Source organism: Symphodus melops (assembly GCF_947650265.1).
Source record: "Symphodus melops genome assembly, chromosome: 10".
Lineage (NCBI taxonomy): Eukaryota > Metazoa > Chordata > Actinopteri > Labriformes > Labridae > Symphodus > Symphodus melops.
Genome location: NC_136700.1, coordinates 4,191,505 through 4,208,305, shown reverse-complemented (window position 1 = coordinate 4,208,305; position 16,801 = coordinate 4,191,505). Strand labels below are relative to the sequence as shown.

The 16,801-nt window shown below is 35.9% G+C and overlaps 4 protein-coding genes across 4 annotated transcripts; all 4 read right to left on the bottom strand.

Annotated features, from left to right (window-relative positions):
- Nucleotides 1-1,126: 1,126 nt before the first annotated feature.
- LOC306829949 (olfactory receptor 2AT4-like) lies at nucleotides 1,127-2,080 on the bottom strand (the record flags this gene model as incomplete). Its single annotated transcript, XM_079353168.1, has 1 exon — nucleotides 1,127-2,080. One exon carries the CDS (start codon nucleotides 2,078-2,080, stop codon nucleotides 1,127-1,129), a length of 954 nt encoding a protein of 317 aa, XP_079209294.1.
- A 6,314-nt stretch (nucleotides 2,081-8,394) lies between these two features.
- Nucleotides 8,395-9,342, bottom strand: LOC306829948 (olfactory receptor 4E2-like; the record flags this gene model as incomplete). The annotated part of the gene is made up of 1 exon (XM_079353167.1): nucleotides 8,395-9,342. One exon carries the CDS (start codon nucleotides 9,340-9,342, stop codon nucleotides 8,395-8,397), a length of 948 nt encoding a protein of 315 aa, XP_079209293.1.
- A 1,965-nt stretch (nucleotides 9,343-11,307) lies between these two features.
- On the bottom strand, nucleotides 11,308-12,240 carry LOC306829947 (olfactory receptor 51I1-like; the record flags this gene model as incomplete). Its single annotated transcript, XM_079353166.1, has 1 exon — nucleotides 11,308-12,240. The coding sequence occupies one exon, from the start codon at nucleotides 12,238-12,240 to the stop codon at nucleotides 11,308-11,310; it is 933 nt and encodes a 310-aa protein (XP_079209292.1).
- Nucleotides 12,241-14,812: 2,572 nt separating this feature from the next.
- LOC306829946 (olfactory receptor 52J3-like) lies at nucleotides 14,813-15,760 on the bottom strand (the record flags this gene model as incomplete). The annotated part of the gene is made up of 1 exon (XM_079353165.1): nucleotides 14,813-15,760. One exon carries the CDS (start codon nucleotides 15,758-15,760, stop codon nucleotides 14,813-14,815), a length of 948 nt encoding a protein of 315 aa, XP_079209291.1.
- Nucleotides 15,761-16,801: the final 1,041 nt, after the last annotated feature.

Genomic DNA, 16,801 nt, shown 5'->3' with positions numbered 1-16,801 from the left:
AGCATAGAAGCCAACCCATCAAGGTGAATAATTTGAGAAGAGTTTGTCTTTGGACAGCAGGTTAGGGGCATAATGTTGGGTTTAAATTCACACGGACTGAAGTCCTGTGTCACACAGGTTTCAAGCTCAAAGAATGTCACTGAGAAGCTGACTTTTCTTTTTCATTGCTTCAGTGGGTTTGTATCGCGCTGTGAGTTTTCCGATATAGCCCATTAAATGTGAGTAACAGAGGCAACACTGTATATTGCTCTTCCAGTAGAAAAATGTAAAATGAAATTGCTGATTGGCTTTTATTAATTAAAACGATAAAACATCATTTTAATTGTTGGCAGCAATGTATCACTTATTTTTTATTGGAGGGGATTAACCTATTCATTGACAGACTCCAAGGAGTAAAAAGTTGGGAACCTCTACCATGGACTACTGACAAGGTTTGAGAATATCCTGAATTGATTAAGAAATAGGGATTATTATACTAAACAATATATAATTACTATGTCTTAGTCTATTGAGACAGTTTTGCAACTTTGGCTTTTCTTGCAAACGACACATTTCTGTATAAGCCATAAAGAATGAACAGACAGGGATCAGTGGGCATTCAGCATTGCATAACTAATTGTCTGCTCAGACTTCCACACATCTCACCTCTTCCTGGCAACAACTCTATACAGATTAGATTATTCATAAACAGTTTTGGTCTGAGCTGATACAAAAGAATGACACAAATCAATGACAACACATCTTTTATTGAATTAATTTAGTCATAAAATATGACTTACATTTTTCAGACAAAGACAGTTTAAGACAACTTGCACAGTAACTGCTTAGGTCTCAGTGTGTTGACATTCAGGTCACAGGCTGGTTTGCAGACACGTTCAAATAGTTTTCTTTTGTTCCCTTCAATGATCATACTGGGCATCTTGCGATTTTACAAAATGTACCTCAATATATTTCTATATATCAGATAAACAAGAAGTTAGCCTCCCTCTTGAAATATACATATTTTATAATGACATGTTTAACAGTTTAAAGTCTTTAACCTTTACATCATCAATACTTTTTTATGAAACCAGCTCGTCCATAAAAACATTGAACTCTTGATTTATGAGTGACTTACTGCTGAGATCTAAGATTTCTGTGTAACAGTGTTTTTGTGGAGTCGCTTCCACAAGCTTTCTCTCATGTCTTTAGCCCTTAGGCAGTATATTAGTGGATTAATCATGGGAGGGCAAAGGCTATACACCATAATAATAACTATTCGCACATCAGCACTAAATTTAATTCCGACATTGCTGGCTAAATATACAAAACATCTGGGTAGGTAATAGAGTGATATTACAATCAGTTGAGTGCTACAAGTGTACATGGATTTTAGACGGCCTTGTGCGTCAGCTATCTTCAGAACTGTTGTAATTATACAGCAATATGAGAAAATAATAAACGCCAGAGGTCCTAGAAGTGCAACCATCGCGAGCCCAAAAGCAGGAAGACCATAGGGGCCTCTGTCAGTGCATGCAAGTATTGTTATTCCGATGTGATCACACAAGCAGTGATTGATTATGTTTGAGGCACAGTAAGGCAGAGGGTAAGCACGAATCACTAACATTAAAGGGCCTGCCTTGGCAATAACCCAAGCACTAATACTGAGAATGTGGACGGTGGAGGGTTTAAGAAGAGATGGATATCTGAGAGGATGACAGATAGCCAAGTATCTATCAAAGGCCATCAGGAAAAAAATACATGAATTCACTGTGCCAAGATAGTGTACAAAGTACATTTGAACAAAGCAAGCATTGAAGGAGATAGACCCTGAATGAAACCAGTATTTACTTATAATCTTAGGTAAAACGGTAGTGCTCAAGAGAATATCACTCACAGTCAGATTAAGAATGATGTAATACACTGGCTTATGAAGGCTGCGATCTGTTGCAAATAAACAAATAATTGTAGCATTGCCTGTCAAAGTTAAGAAATAAACAAAGAACAGTGCAGCTGAGACAATGCCTTCATACTCTGGAAGAAGTCCGGGGAATCCAGTGAGGATGAACTCGGTCACAAAGCTCAGATTTCCCTCTGACATGATGGAGTAGAAACTATCGAAACAACACAGCAGAGAAATCACTTTGACAACATCTTAAATTTTCAAACAATGGTGATACTTACAACGCAACATGTTTCACGTGTCATTTTTTGTCTCTGTTTCTTATAGCACTATACAGAAAAAAATATAGTTATCTCCTTATAAGTTTCTGACCAGATGAATGCCTAGGAGTCTAGGAGGTTTACACTGACAGTCCTTAAGCAGTATGGCAGCTCATCTTCTGACTCCCCTTTTAAAAACACTTCTACAGCCTGCCCTGTGCTTGTTATGGAAAGAGCTTTTTTTTCATTCGGTAATTTATTTATTGTCACTCACTTAATCTCTCCAATCCACAACAATGACAATTTGATCTTGGGCAAAAGGATGGTCGTCGGTTCAAGTCAGATGCGGACCATAATATGGAAGTTGTTCTGGTAGTTGGGGAGGTGCCAGGGCACTTCCCAAGTACTGCCAGGGTGCCCTTGAGCAAGGCACTGAACCCCTAAGTGCTCTGGATGCACACACACACACACACACACACACACACACACACACACACACACACACACCCAAGCACACTTCTTTGTTCTCACTTCCTGGTGTTATTTAAGTTTTAAGGAAATTGCGTTACTAATGAGAGAATTTTTCTTCTAAAAAGCTAAACCATTTCACAAGTATTTAACATTTACCATTTGTTTAGTTAACTTTGAAACACATTTCTGGATTACACATTTTAAGTTTGGTTTATAAAGGTACTTTTAATTGATGTTTTTTTTGTAAGTAGGCGTTTATAGCCTTTTTTGAACAAGAATTGAGTAATTGTTTATTAGTCATTGAGGTTGTGGTGGCTATCCCATTGCACATAACTCTCACCTCATGATGCCTAATTAAAAGAGCCATTAATTTAATAACACTAATAGTAAATCCCAGAGGAGTTAACTGCACTCACACAACACCTCAGTGTGTGTCTAAATTAAAACTGGGGAAGGAGTGTCAACATCCCCAGTGTTTAATGGAGGTCTCTCAGCGCACATTTAGCTTAGAGAATAGTTTCGGAGCCTTACATACATTTTAGGCTGTATAAAACATCACCCATGGGTGGGCTTCTCACACCGCCGGTCTTCTCAGATGGCGGCAGTCACCATATTAGAAATTCTGTCTCAACTTTATTTCCAGTCAACCCAGTTACAGGTAAAGAGCTGGAGCTGAGGTGGGCCTTAAGCCTCCTGACAAGCAGTTACAACGCACTCATCTGCCAGTCAGATCGGCCACGACACGCTTTATCTTTTTTGTGTGGTGGGACATATTCATTTCTGTTACATATTTGTAATATATTTGATGATAAGAGTATTAAATCTAGGCCTGTTTTATTTGTAACGAAGATTACTCCTAGGCAGTGTTATGAGGCTTTTGGCCTGAATGATTAACTACAGTACTTTTTCTTTGACCAGCCTTCTTGTTATCTTTTCCCAAGGATTAAACATGAACCATGGTCCAGTGACGCTTTGTGGCCCATTCCTTTTCATTTATTGAAACATCACAGCTAAACAACAGTCTTTTAAGTAATTGTGTTTTTTGTCGCGTTTTAACAAAAGTGTACTTCTGCTAATAAATGTCCAGTCCTTCAAAAAGTTGTATCAAGATCTCAAAGGTATTGAACTTCACTGTTTGCAAATATCATATAAGGGAGATGATGTTATCATAAAGAGTAAGAAGAAACTTTTTGCCCAGAAAAGAATGTCATACTTAGGAAACAACACAAGGCTGTTTTGAAATGAGAATTCGCTAAGGAACATCGACACACAGAGAGGTCTCCATACGTAAACACTTTAATCACACACTAGAGACAGTTACAGACATGTGACAGTAATGAGCTTCCTCTTGTATCTAATTTGTGTTTATGCTTCTAAATGTCATGGTCTTCAAACAAACACGTCACCAAGAACAAACTTTATGATGGTAAACTCTTCACAGATGTGCAGAAAGAGTTAATATGATTTGTTGTCAGGGTTTATGTGATCATTCTTAAACCATTTAACTGCATGTGTGCTGAGGATTCAAGTTTAAATATTGAAGGGCAAGACAGGGAATGTAATTTCCATTAATATTGTCAGCACTGAAGGCAGAATCTGTGGATCACAAGTCATCCTTTAAGAGAATGTAAACTGTTTCAAATGTGTTGTTAAGACCTTTCACTGAAACCTACAAATATAAACCAAGTGCTAGAGAAAAATATGGTCATATGTCAAGTCAAGTCAATTGTCTTCTTCAATTCCACAAGTGATTTAGCAAGTTTATCTAAAGCGATGTACATCAGAGTAATCAATACAAGCAAGGATCTAGAGTGGACGGAACATTAGTAAGTGCACACAAACAGCGTTAAGTCCCATCTGACACAGGTGCTGACAGGCAGTGCACAGAGACAGCTGTTCTTTAGAGTTTTAATCAGCATCAAAACCATCCTAAGTATCGCTATCGTCTTTATCAACAAAGCCGTCATCGTTACAATCATCATAGTATAAATAAGTTAGGTGTTAATTTAGAGCTGGGTTTTGAGCTTTTTCTTAAAGATGCAGATGGATTCTGCAGATCCAATTGAGTTTGGTAGTTCATTGCACCCTGGAGGTGACAGAGGAGAAGAGTTGAGTTTAGACACTTTGGGCCTTGTTGTGAATGTTGGATCAGAACCTAATGAATAAAGAAAGATCAGGTTCTGATTAATTAGGTCCAAAAATACTTCAAAGTGAATATAATATGCAACTCTAACAACTGTCATTTCTTTTAGGCCTATTTTTTCTTTTTGACACCAAGACAAATTCCTTGTACATGTAAATGTACTTGACATTAAAATTCTGATTGTGATTATGAAGTTCATTGTTTTTTTATTTGTGTGGTTGTTTTTCATTTGCTTCTTTGTTTTTGCTTGTCGTCATCTTTTGTCTTTTCAGCTGTCATGTTATATTTATCATTCCTGTGCAAGTCCATCGCTTTGCCAAATTTGATCAAACAACCTTCTTGTGCTTTAATTTGGCCCATTTAATATTGTAAAGTTCACAACTTTGTTTTTATGTAAAACTTCTCAAGACTCTTTTTAAAAATAAAAGATCACTGTTTAGCCTTCCTAAAATGTAAGTGAATTGATCGATTGTGTTTGTCTCACTCTCCTGTCTGTCACAGTTTGAAATGTTGCAAAAACAAAACAGTGGCTGTTTACCACCTTGTGTCACCAAACCCTCTGAGGTTCATTATGAGAACATCTTTCCTGTCAACACTGCATAAACATAGGAGTCATTAATCTAATGAGCAAATGTTAAAGAGAGAAACAGTAACCAGGTGGAGGTAACCACGACACAGGGATTGTTGTGCCTCACTCAATAACAAAGTTCAGAGGGAGGGGAGATCTTATGATGGGTGACAACATGCTCACCAGAAACTAATCAGCTGCTGGTTCATTTTTTAAGAAGAGAATTGACCCATGTGTTTTTTTAACTTGAAATAAAAAAGTGTTTTGATTGAAGTACTTATTGCATGAAACATCAATTCAAGGACATTTAAACAAATTCATAAATGTCACGTTTGTTGGTTTAAAATGGAAAATGATAATAGTCAATCCTCTAAGTAGAAAAACAATGCACAGTAAACAGCAGAGATGCCAGCTCTTTAGTATCAATTTACAGTTTGAATACTGTAAAATGACTTTATAACTCAATTTAGTATTTTAAAGATTATTCACAATATCAGTGCAGCCAAGAAAACAACTGCATTTTTCTGTGGACTACAAACAACTGCCTAAGATGAGTAATACTGTAACACAAAATAAGCAATACAAACTTATAAGGGTTGACATCATGTACATTTTATTTCTAAGGGCAATGTCAACATGAAGGCTGCTACCATTGAAACAACAACAACAACACCTCTAAGGTGACCCAGAGATTCCTCTCGCTCCCCACCATGCTCTCCGGCATGAGTGTGGGAGGCAGTCGGGTTCACGCAAGGTCGCATGCAAAAGGAAGAATGGAAAGAAAGAGGAGAAAAAAAATAAAAATTAAAAAATGTACTTTTTATGGTATGAATGTTACTTAAACAATAATCCCAAAGCATCAACACAATACAGATGACCCTCCAATAATTCTCTATTCAGGAGTTGATGGCTAACTGAGAAAAATAAGCAGAAAATAAGAAAAATAAGCAGTCGCATATTTTCAGAAACAAAAAGACAAACAGCCTAACATACCACACAAGTGACAAGGCCAAGTTCTCAAGGCAACACCCTCTTTTTAAAAAAATACTGTTGTGACCTGTAATTTAAAACATCATTATGCTGCTTAGGGCTTTTGTCTCTTTGCCTCAAGGTGAGCATCACAGTGCATTGCTAATTACAGTTCTTAACTGTTTAGATCAAAACAGTATTTTAGTGTTGAACATTTGCCATAAATTAACAGCAATTGCTTACAGTGTACACAATTTTGGCTGCACAACAAGTATCCAATTATTTTTAAAATCTACTCTAAGGCATCCTGTCTTCCAAAACTAAAACTCTACAGTCAACAGTAAATCAATCAATCAATCAATCAATCAATCAATCAATCAATCAATCAATCATTAATTATAGCTCACTCTCCCTTTCGAAGAGGAGTTTTGTGACACCTAGTGGACAGGTAACAAACGGTACATTTTGACAGATGGCTAAATTTATGGGGGTTACATTTGAAAGAACCCTTTTTTCAGACAAGGGGGCAGCTCCTCTAACTGAGTTAGATTTGCGAACTGTCCAAACCTCCCCACCAGAGAGAGAGAGAGAGAGAGAGAGAGAGAGAGAGAGAGAGAGAGAGAGAGAGAGAGAGAGAGAGAGAGAGAGAGAGAGAGAGAAAAAACAGTGTATGAGTATGTATACATGTGTGTATGAGTGACCCTCACTTTCGTCTCACTTGAGTGTCCAAACTTCACTGCGTCGAATATTTTAGTTCTCTTTCCGTATCATTTTAGCAAGTGAAATATATTTGACCTTCAAGGCCACTGTATCATTGTGCACCTTTAGGGTTAATTGAAGGAAACGTTTTCAATCTGTGTGTTTTGGACAAGTAGAGGTTCAATGAAAACAGTATTTTTACACAACACAAAAACACATCGACCATCTTCCACATCTAAAAAGATTCATAATAAACTGGCAGTTTCTGGCCTGCCAAGAAATGTATAGAAGCAACATATTAACATCATCATATTAAAGTCAACATATTAAATTGTGTTTTATGCTGTTTTTTTATACTGGTCCCCCTTTAGTTTGACTGATGGTAATGAAACTAGCGCCTTGTAATCATAAATTACCTTCCACATCCCCTTAAAACAACCTCACAATACACTAGGGCATAATATCTTACAAGAAGCCAAAGATTCATGCACTGTGAAAGTGCAGACTTTATTTTCCATGTTGCTGTTCTGATGGCACCCTCTGCTGTTCTAAATTTGTGACTACACACAGAATGAATATTTGTCTCTGCAACAACATATCAAACCATCTAGGGACTAAATGTTACTTATAAGTCCTAAAAGAAGATTTAATTTTTTTCTGTTTCGACCTTCACACATCAAATGATGAGCAACATGTAAAACTCTGGCTTTGGGAAGTATTGTCATTGCTTATGTCATAAATACACTTTTTCCCCATTTAAACACACACAGTTATAAAGCATGATATCAAGACAAGTCTGTTTAATTCATATTGTGCCAAATCACCGCAGAGATCATCACTGGACCATTTTCATTCAGGCAGGTCTAGACCTCACTTTAAACTATTGAAATATATTTCTATGTGCAGTATATTATGAACTTTACATGTAGATATCAACATATATATTTACAGGATTGCAAACTATGAGACAATGGATTGACATGTCAGTATTTTGCATGTTTTATAACAAAAACATAAAGTATGTCAGTGGCCAAAGGAAGTTGTGGGTTTTGAGTTTAAATTTCAGTTATTTTTGACCCCATTTTGTAGTGAATGAACAAATAAATATCTTGTTTGTGAAGGTTTAGATATTAACAGAGCTCTTTATTAGGACTCTGAATCATGTAGCTGTAAAACACTTTGATTGTGCTTTGCTGGGAGGAAAACGGGCAAACAGGAAGGAGGGACAGGAAGGTTAGAATAACTTGTTTGCTAAAGATGTAACAGTAAATATTCAATAAGTCCTTCTACAACAATTTGCCTTATTACTTTGAGGATACTACTGCACTGTAGTTTCACACTGCATAATTTGAAAGTGAGAGTCAAAGACAAAGTAAAGAGATTCACATGCATTTAGAGAGATTTAGGTTTGAGCTTGTGATGGAAGGATTTTGTTTTTCATGAAGTGCACGATTTTTTCTCTAATTTCACGAGTTCTCAGTCCATAGATCATTGGATTCAATGTTGGTGGGAAAATTAGAGTAGACATCCCTAAAAACTTCCTGAGTTGAGGTGAAATTGTCTTTATTCTGTACGATATGATTGTAAAAAGACCCAGACATTCCAGCAGGAGAAACACAGCCAGGTGTGTTGCACAAGTCTGCATTGCTTTGGTTTTTGTGTCTTTACCTTTGGATCTGAAGCATGCAACAACAATTTGCAGATATGTGTACAAAATCATCCCAATAGCTATCACCTGTGAGATAGCCACTAAAAACAGCCCATAGATGTGGTTGATGGTAGTGTCAGCACAGACCAGAGAAAGCAGACTGGGATTGTCACAGTAGGAATTTGTGAGTTGAGAGCGACAGCGCGGTAAACGCAAAAGTAAAATGAAAAGCAAACCGATAGTGACTATACTACTCACCCACACAGCTGTGATCAGTCTCATAACGTGAGCATTAGTCATTACTGTGTTGTATTTCAGAGGACAGCATATGGCAATGTATCGATCGTAGGCCATTGCAGTCAGAGTGAACACTGTCCCTCCTGCATAGATGTGGATAAAAAATGCCTGGGCCACACAGGTGGAGTATTGTATCATCCGTCTGTCTGTCAGGATTTCCTTAATGAGCTGTGGGAAGAAAGCTGAGGCCCCTATAAGGTCATAGAGAGGAAGGTTTAGCAGGATCAGATACATAGGGTGATGCAGAGATTTGTTCAGTATGATGGTGAGGATCAGGATGAGGTTACAGAAAAAGATGATCATGTAGTTCAGAGTCGCAAAAAGAAATGCAGGAAAGATGACCTCGGTGGAGAGATTAAAGCCAGGTAGCACCAAAACAGAGGATGCGTTGTAAGGATTGTTCATTTTGTTTGCTCCTTCCTCCAAGAAAAATGTAGAGGAAATATACGTTTATAAAATAGTCCAACTTCTCATGTACAACATCAATTCAAGAAGGACCTGTAAGGAAAAATTACAACAATAACACACAAAAACAGTAACACAATCTAATCAGACTTCTACATTTAAATAGTAAATTCTTACTTCAGACAAAACTTATGATCGATATCATGATGAAAGAAAATTAAAGCTTCTGCATTTTGTGTTCACATATATTTCAGTTAAATTTTGCAGGCTGTATATTACAGACTATATAAACATTAATATCACATTATAGTATTTTGAATTCACAGTTTTTCACCAGGACTAAACTTTGAGGAACTTTGAGGAAAAATAGACAAAATGCATTCACAAACAAGCTCAATAAGCATTAGTTTAAGAAAAAACCCAGCATTACTTTGTATGACTAACTGGGAGGATGATCAGAAGAATCTGAAGCTTTATACGAGAGAGCGTCATGAAGCAAATCCTTGGAGATTAATTGCTTCACTTCAAAGTTGATCATGAGTTTGTTTTGACAATGACTTCTGGAGCCTGTGAGGTTTGAAAGAATATGAATGTAGTAAAACACCCACACTCTTACAGAAATACAATAAAAATATTTTTTTTTCATAGATGAAAAGCTATTAATTTATTTGGGTTAAATGCAAATTATTCTGATATGGTTTAGCCTGGAGCTCCAGCTTGTTTGGAGGAGCTATGATGGATCATATGCTGTACCTGTTTCACTTAATGCTGTAATTTGAGAACAAATATGTAATGGTAAATATTTTCCAGAAATAAAAATATATAGAAAATAAAATTGTAATTAATTTGAAAAAAATCAGACGCAGATCATTTAATTTTGTAGCAGCAAAATGTTTCAGCTCTTTATTATTACATTAGGATTGTCAGTGAAACATCATTTGATGGGGTAAAAAAACACTCTCACACCAACAATAAACTTTTAAAACCTTCTTATGATTGAAAATAATCCATTATGTCCTTTAAATGAAAATTTTTTTATGACAGTGGTTCACAAAGTAGAGGTCAGGAGCCCCGGGGTGTCGCAAGCCACAAACTAAATAGTGGATGACTTCCAAAAAAATAAAAATAAATGTCAATGTTGTAAAAAGGACAAAAGGTGAATATGTTTTTAAATGCATGCATTTTTTTCTGATTTATTGGATTGCTGGGAGGGAAGGGATGGGGGCTTTTTTATCTGAATATACTTGTGTGCATATGCACACACAGAATGTTCATATATACATGTATTTTTCATTTAATATAGTAAGCATACTTGTTATACTTATTATATTTGTGTTTGAGTGTGTATGATTGTGTTTATAAGAAAATATTCTTAATTAACCAAAATAAAAATAAACATTCTCAGAAACTTTCTTTAAATTGCACAAATAGTCATATCTAAGATCACATTGACCAAATTTGCAGCTGAAATGAAAGAACTTATTTTCATCATTAACATTTATCACATAAAACTACATTTTAAAACTTTTATTGAGCAGAAAGAAAACAAAATCTTAGCGTTCACTGCATCAGATTATATATGTGCAACCGAATTTATTCTCAAAAAGGACTCACAGTTATTCTCAGTCATCATTTGATATTCCAACAGATATTTTGCTCAATATTTATTTAAATGACTTATCAAAGACCTGCTGAGGAAAGAAACCTCAGCTGTTTCATGGGATGATTTTTTTTTAACAAGGTTAGAAACAATGGCGTGAACTTAAATGTGAACATGATGATTTGCAATAATCCCAACACATATTTTCAAGAGAAAAAGAAATGTGCAACATGCTGTATTCATTGTCTTTACAGACAAACATGTGCTCCTCCAGTGATTAAATCACACTGGATTTGTCAGACATCACATTTTCATTCACTTAACAAAATAGATCATTTCATTCCCCACAAAAAATGTGAAACTCTTCAAGAGTTTCTCTTTCTCTTTAGGAACAGTTTAATGCTCTGCTTGAGTTCTGAGGTTTTCAGTCCATATATAATCGGGTCCAAAAAAGGTGGGAAAATTAAAACAGACACGCCAAGGGCCCTTCTGACAACAGGCGGCACGCCCTCTATGCGGTGAGACATGAGTGTGACTAAAGTATTGATTTCTAGGATAAAAAAAACAACCAAATGTGAGCCACACGTCTGAATGGCTTTTCTCCTGGCGTCAGACTGATTGTTCATAACACATGTACGCAGAATCTGTGCATAAGTGAACAATATGATTAATAGCGTTCCGCCCTGGAGAAACACTAAACCTGCTAATCCATAGTAGTTATTCACGCTGGTGTCTTCACAGACCAGTTTCATTAAAGATGGATTGTTACAATACAGATCTATTATATGAGTCCTACATATTTTAAAACGTACCAACAACAACACCAAAGTGATCATCATAGAAAAATTTATGAACCAAATTAAGACAATCAGTTTTAGCAAGGTATGCGTACTCATGATGGAATTATACCTCAAAGGACAACATATAGCAATATATCTGTCATACGCCATGGCACTCAGGATCAAAAGGTTTGCTGTTCCATAAACATGAATGAAAAAAGTCTGAGCGACACATGCAGGGTATGAAATCAGTCTGTTCTGTGTCAAAATGCTGTAAATGAGGTGAGGGAAAAAAGCTGTGGCCCCCACCATGTCACTGATGGGCAGGTTCATGAGCAGGATATACATGGGCTTTTTAAGCGTTTTACTCCAGATGATGGTCACTAATACCAACATGTTACAGAATATAATACACAGATACGTTAAAGTACCAAACAAAAAAGCTGGGTAAATTGATGCATTGGATAAACCAAGTGTTTGCACTGTGAGCAAAACTATTGAAGATGCATTCGTGGACATGATTGTACAACCCTTTTCACTAGATTCTTTTGTCAACTTATAAAGGAACAATTTCCACCTGTAAAAAAGAAAAGAAAAGAAGCATCATAAATAATTCATCCCCTCATCACAAACGATCTGGACAAATGAACTCTGCCTGTTTCTTACCTGCGACACTTTCCTGTTCTCACCTCCACTCAAGAGGAACGTGTCAGAAGATGTGATGAAGAAGACTCTGCCTTTTATTAGCATTAAAGCACGAGAGTAAGACGTGATATAACCCAGGAGGACAGTACGTAGTAGATGTAAAATAAGAATGATGTAATACGGTTATTTTAAATAGCTGCTTTGAGTTTAGTGTTTAAATTGACCGAATAAGAGAGTCAGTTGATTTACTCCTCAACTTATTTCTTTCCCTTTTATCAATCAGACATACACAAACAAACATACATTAGCATCAATATTCAGACAGTTTATCTAATTAAAAATAATCAGATTTTTTTTTTCCAACAGAGACCTGAGAATAACAGACATTCATAATCAGCCATACAGCCATTAAGCATCATATATACAGTTTAAGGCACCTTCCCTTATGCTTCCAAAGAGAAGTGCACTTTTGCAACAGGCTTATTATACATTAAACACAATTAAACAATACCAATAAATAACATCACACAAGCATCCATATAGCACATTTCCATGAAGAAAGCTACATGTAGCATTGGTATGATGCTTCTAACCTGATTTTAAACATAAACAGCAAATTATGAGTTTTATTATGATGTAGAGCACACAGTGCAGACTTACATTAGAAAATCTAACAAACACTAATACCGGAGCCAAAGAACTTTCATAAGTACGTATCTTATACTGACACAAGAGTGAGTTCTGCTGTGGACTTCTAAGATCTGAGGGGAAACAGCATGACAGCAATACTGTGTCTCTTTCAACCAATCACCACTCTGACTTAAATCTCTTAATGTGTTTGTTCCCATCACAGGGGTATAAACTTTATCTTACTAGAAGGTCGAGTTGCATTGTCCACATCTATATACAGTCTTTGGTCCATTCAGATGTTCAAATTATCTTCCAGTGCCTCAGAGTACATCCTAACATAAAAAAAAAAACGTTATGGACATGGAAGTGTGGTTTGTGCCGTATTTATCTCTCAAAAGTTTTTAGATAAATAACTTTAAGTTTTTGTTTTGATTTGTAGGTCCATTTTTAGGTCCTGATTTGTTTTGATAAGTTTATTTATTTGGCACAATCACCTTGTCCAATCCTTACACACTCCTTGTTTTGTTGATTCAGTTTGGTTGTTAGAAAATGAAAATATTCCTTACGATTACATCTAATCAACTCTACAACTCTGCTGGTTGAAGGGATGTTAAAAGCAACATGAGTCAAACAAGTTATATCCAATAATATGATGACTTGTTGTGTACCTTGAGCTCTTGAAAAAGAGATGAGTAAGTAAAAAGTACACAGTAAAGTTAAAATAAATAAAATAAATATATATAAGTAACATTTTCTTTAGCCCTTTCTTTCTTTTTTATTTTCTCTCCCTCTCTTTAACTTTGCCCGACAGTATGTCAACAGTATTCATTTGACTGAGATCAACATGTGATACAATAAGATTATTAACCTTTGAAGATGTTTTATTTAATCACTTGTAAAAAAAAAAAAAAGTACTTGGATATTAAGATTTTGATATTTAGTTATAAACCACAATGCCAACATCAGCATTGCTTCTATATTGTCACAATTGTCTTTATCCAAACCTCAAATTAACATTTGTGCTTATTCTTATTTCTGAACATGTTGAGTTACAGCTTCAAAACTTTAGACAAGACAAAACATACCAGACACGAGGATGTAACTAAAAAGTATTTAATCACAGTTCATCAGTAATGTATGATTTAAAAAAACGATTTGATTAAAACAGCTACAAAACACAATGTGAATGGTGCTTCAAGACATAAATATTTTAGCTCGATTTTGATGCTGTAATTAATGCACTGTGACTCATGAATGTAAACGTCGCTCACAGGGGGTAAAGCAAAAATGGGAATACCTCAAGTGATGAGCTAAAAGTCAAATGAGAAGACAAAATATCACTGCAGGCTTCACTTCTCTGTTGACACAATGAAAATCGAATAATTGAGCCTGTTACTGCTCAGTCAGAGGCTTTGTAAAATGTGCATCAATCAACATGAATTTTACAAAGAACTCTGCACACGAAAATGCACACAAAACAAGAGGTGACATTTTCAATATATTTTTATAAGTTCTAAATAATATTCAGACACTAAGCTCACTTTAATGTCTGCAGTATTTATCATCATCATAGGTTGTAGGTTTTTCATACCTCTTTATTAGAGGTTTGTTTTGAGCCTTGTTACTCCCAACAAAGATATCAGTCAGTGATCCTAAAAGGCTGTTAAAAACTGAATTTCAAACACGCTCATGAATTGCTTATTCATCACTATTCTTTCAACAATATTGCTAACAGGTGTTCTCCTGGCATGGCACACTGTGATTACAGCAAGGAGAGTTAAAAAAAGACTTGAGTCGAACCCCCTTTTCTTAAAATTCATACTGATACTCTTCTCTTTTCTAAGACAGCCAGCAAAGTGTTTCGTATTTCTCTTGTATACAACCCGTAAACAAGTGGATTCAGAAGAGGAGGTACAAGAAATATCAACATGCCCATTATCTTTTGCAGGTCAGCTGAGACATTTTTGAACCTGTGAGATAAAATAGTAAAGGTTGCCACAATCTGAAATATGATGATTATGACCAGCTGAGCCACACACGTGTTAATAGCTTTGGTCTTTGCTTCAGATCTCTGTGAAACCACGCATGTGATCAGAATCTTTACGTAGGAAAACATCTGCACAGAAACACTAACAGCCTGCATGACAGCTGTGTTAAACAATCCTATGATGTTATTGATGGTTGTATTTCCACATGTGAGCTTAAGCAAAGAGGGGTTATCACAGAATACATTCATGATGACAGATTTGCACCTGGGAAGTCTTGCCTGCAGAGAAAACAACAGAACTATCAGGATAAAATCAAGACCCCAAACTAGAGACATAATACAGACGACAACTCTGGGGGTCATGATGGAGCTGTAGCGTAACGGCATGCAGATGGCTGCATAACGGTCAAATGACATGGCTGCAAGAATAAACAGAATTCCTCCACCGTACATGTGCAGCAGAAAAGCCTGTAAGACACAGAGAGGATAGTACACCTTGTTTGTCTCAGTTACAATGTCTGACAGGACCTTCGGTAGCATTGCAGTTATTCCTATCAGATCATTGAGGGGGAGACTAAACAGGATGAAATACATGGGCTTGTGAAGGTTCCTCTTCACAATGATCAGAGTTAACAAGGTCAGGTTGCAAAAAACAGCAAAAAGATAAATTGCAATGCCAAAAAAAAATATAGGATACCTCCCTCCAAGTGGGATAACGAAAGGATCCAGAGTTAATTCAGCTCTAAATGAGAGAGATTCAAGAGATTCATTTACCATCTTTACAATAATAAATAAGAACAACAACAGTGCAATAATACATTAAATGAGATGAAATCAGTGTCTCAAGAAGTTATGGATACAGAAGCCGTGATGAAATGTTAGAGAAGTCAATCGTCTCTGCTTTATTTATTGGCACCATTAACAGAAACCATAGTTGGTTACGTCACCTTTTGCTTCGGGGAGCATCAACAGACAATGAAATTTAAATATTTCAGGAATAAATTGTTAGCATTAAGATCTGAGCCCTCCTTGTAATAAAAACTTTAAATGTTAGACGGTTCCCCAGGAAATGTTTAGCTCTGACAAAACTGTTTTCTGTCCAAAACTTTATTGCATGCAGAAGTACCAGAAGTTATTGGTTGTTTTGAATAACTCAAAGTGGACTTATTATGGTCGCTACATTTATTCCAGATGTACTAAAAAGCTGAAATGGGATGATGCATATCAGTGACGACGGCGTAGAAACCGGCTTAAGATGTGATATAGTGAGCTGGACAATTTTTAATGATATGTGGTGAAAAAAAAAATGAAATAATAAAAGGTGACTCAGTTTGTGTTGCTGCAGAACTGTTTCTGCTAAAGAGACTCTTAAAAAAAAGAAGAGGCCTCAAAGAGAAATATGGACTCCATTCAGATGAAGAAGATGCTAATGTTTTAAGCTGCAATATAAGGTTCAATACGTAAGTTCTGTACATTTAACACAACATTTACACACATCTGTCAACCAAAGTAAAAAAGACGGTGAGGCGAGGTTTCATCTTTAATTATAAAGAGTGCTGTTACAAATGTGGCAGTGTTTACAGACGCTAATAAAAGCAATTTTTCGACTTTTAATCAACATTCACTTTTCCTAAAAAATAACAAAAACAAAAAATAAATAAATAAATAAAGTTTCAGTACATACATGAGATTTAACCTTTAATATTTTAAAAGTTTTGTAGTCTCCTTACCCTTCCTAAACCACAGTATGTTTGACTGAGACTTCAATTTTAATTCATCAAATAATATTATATTTGGCTGATTTAGGAGCCACACTTT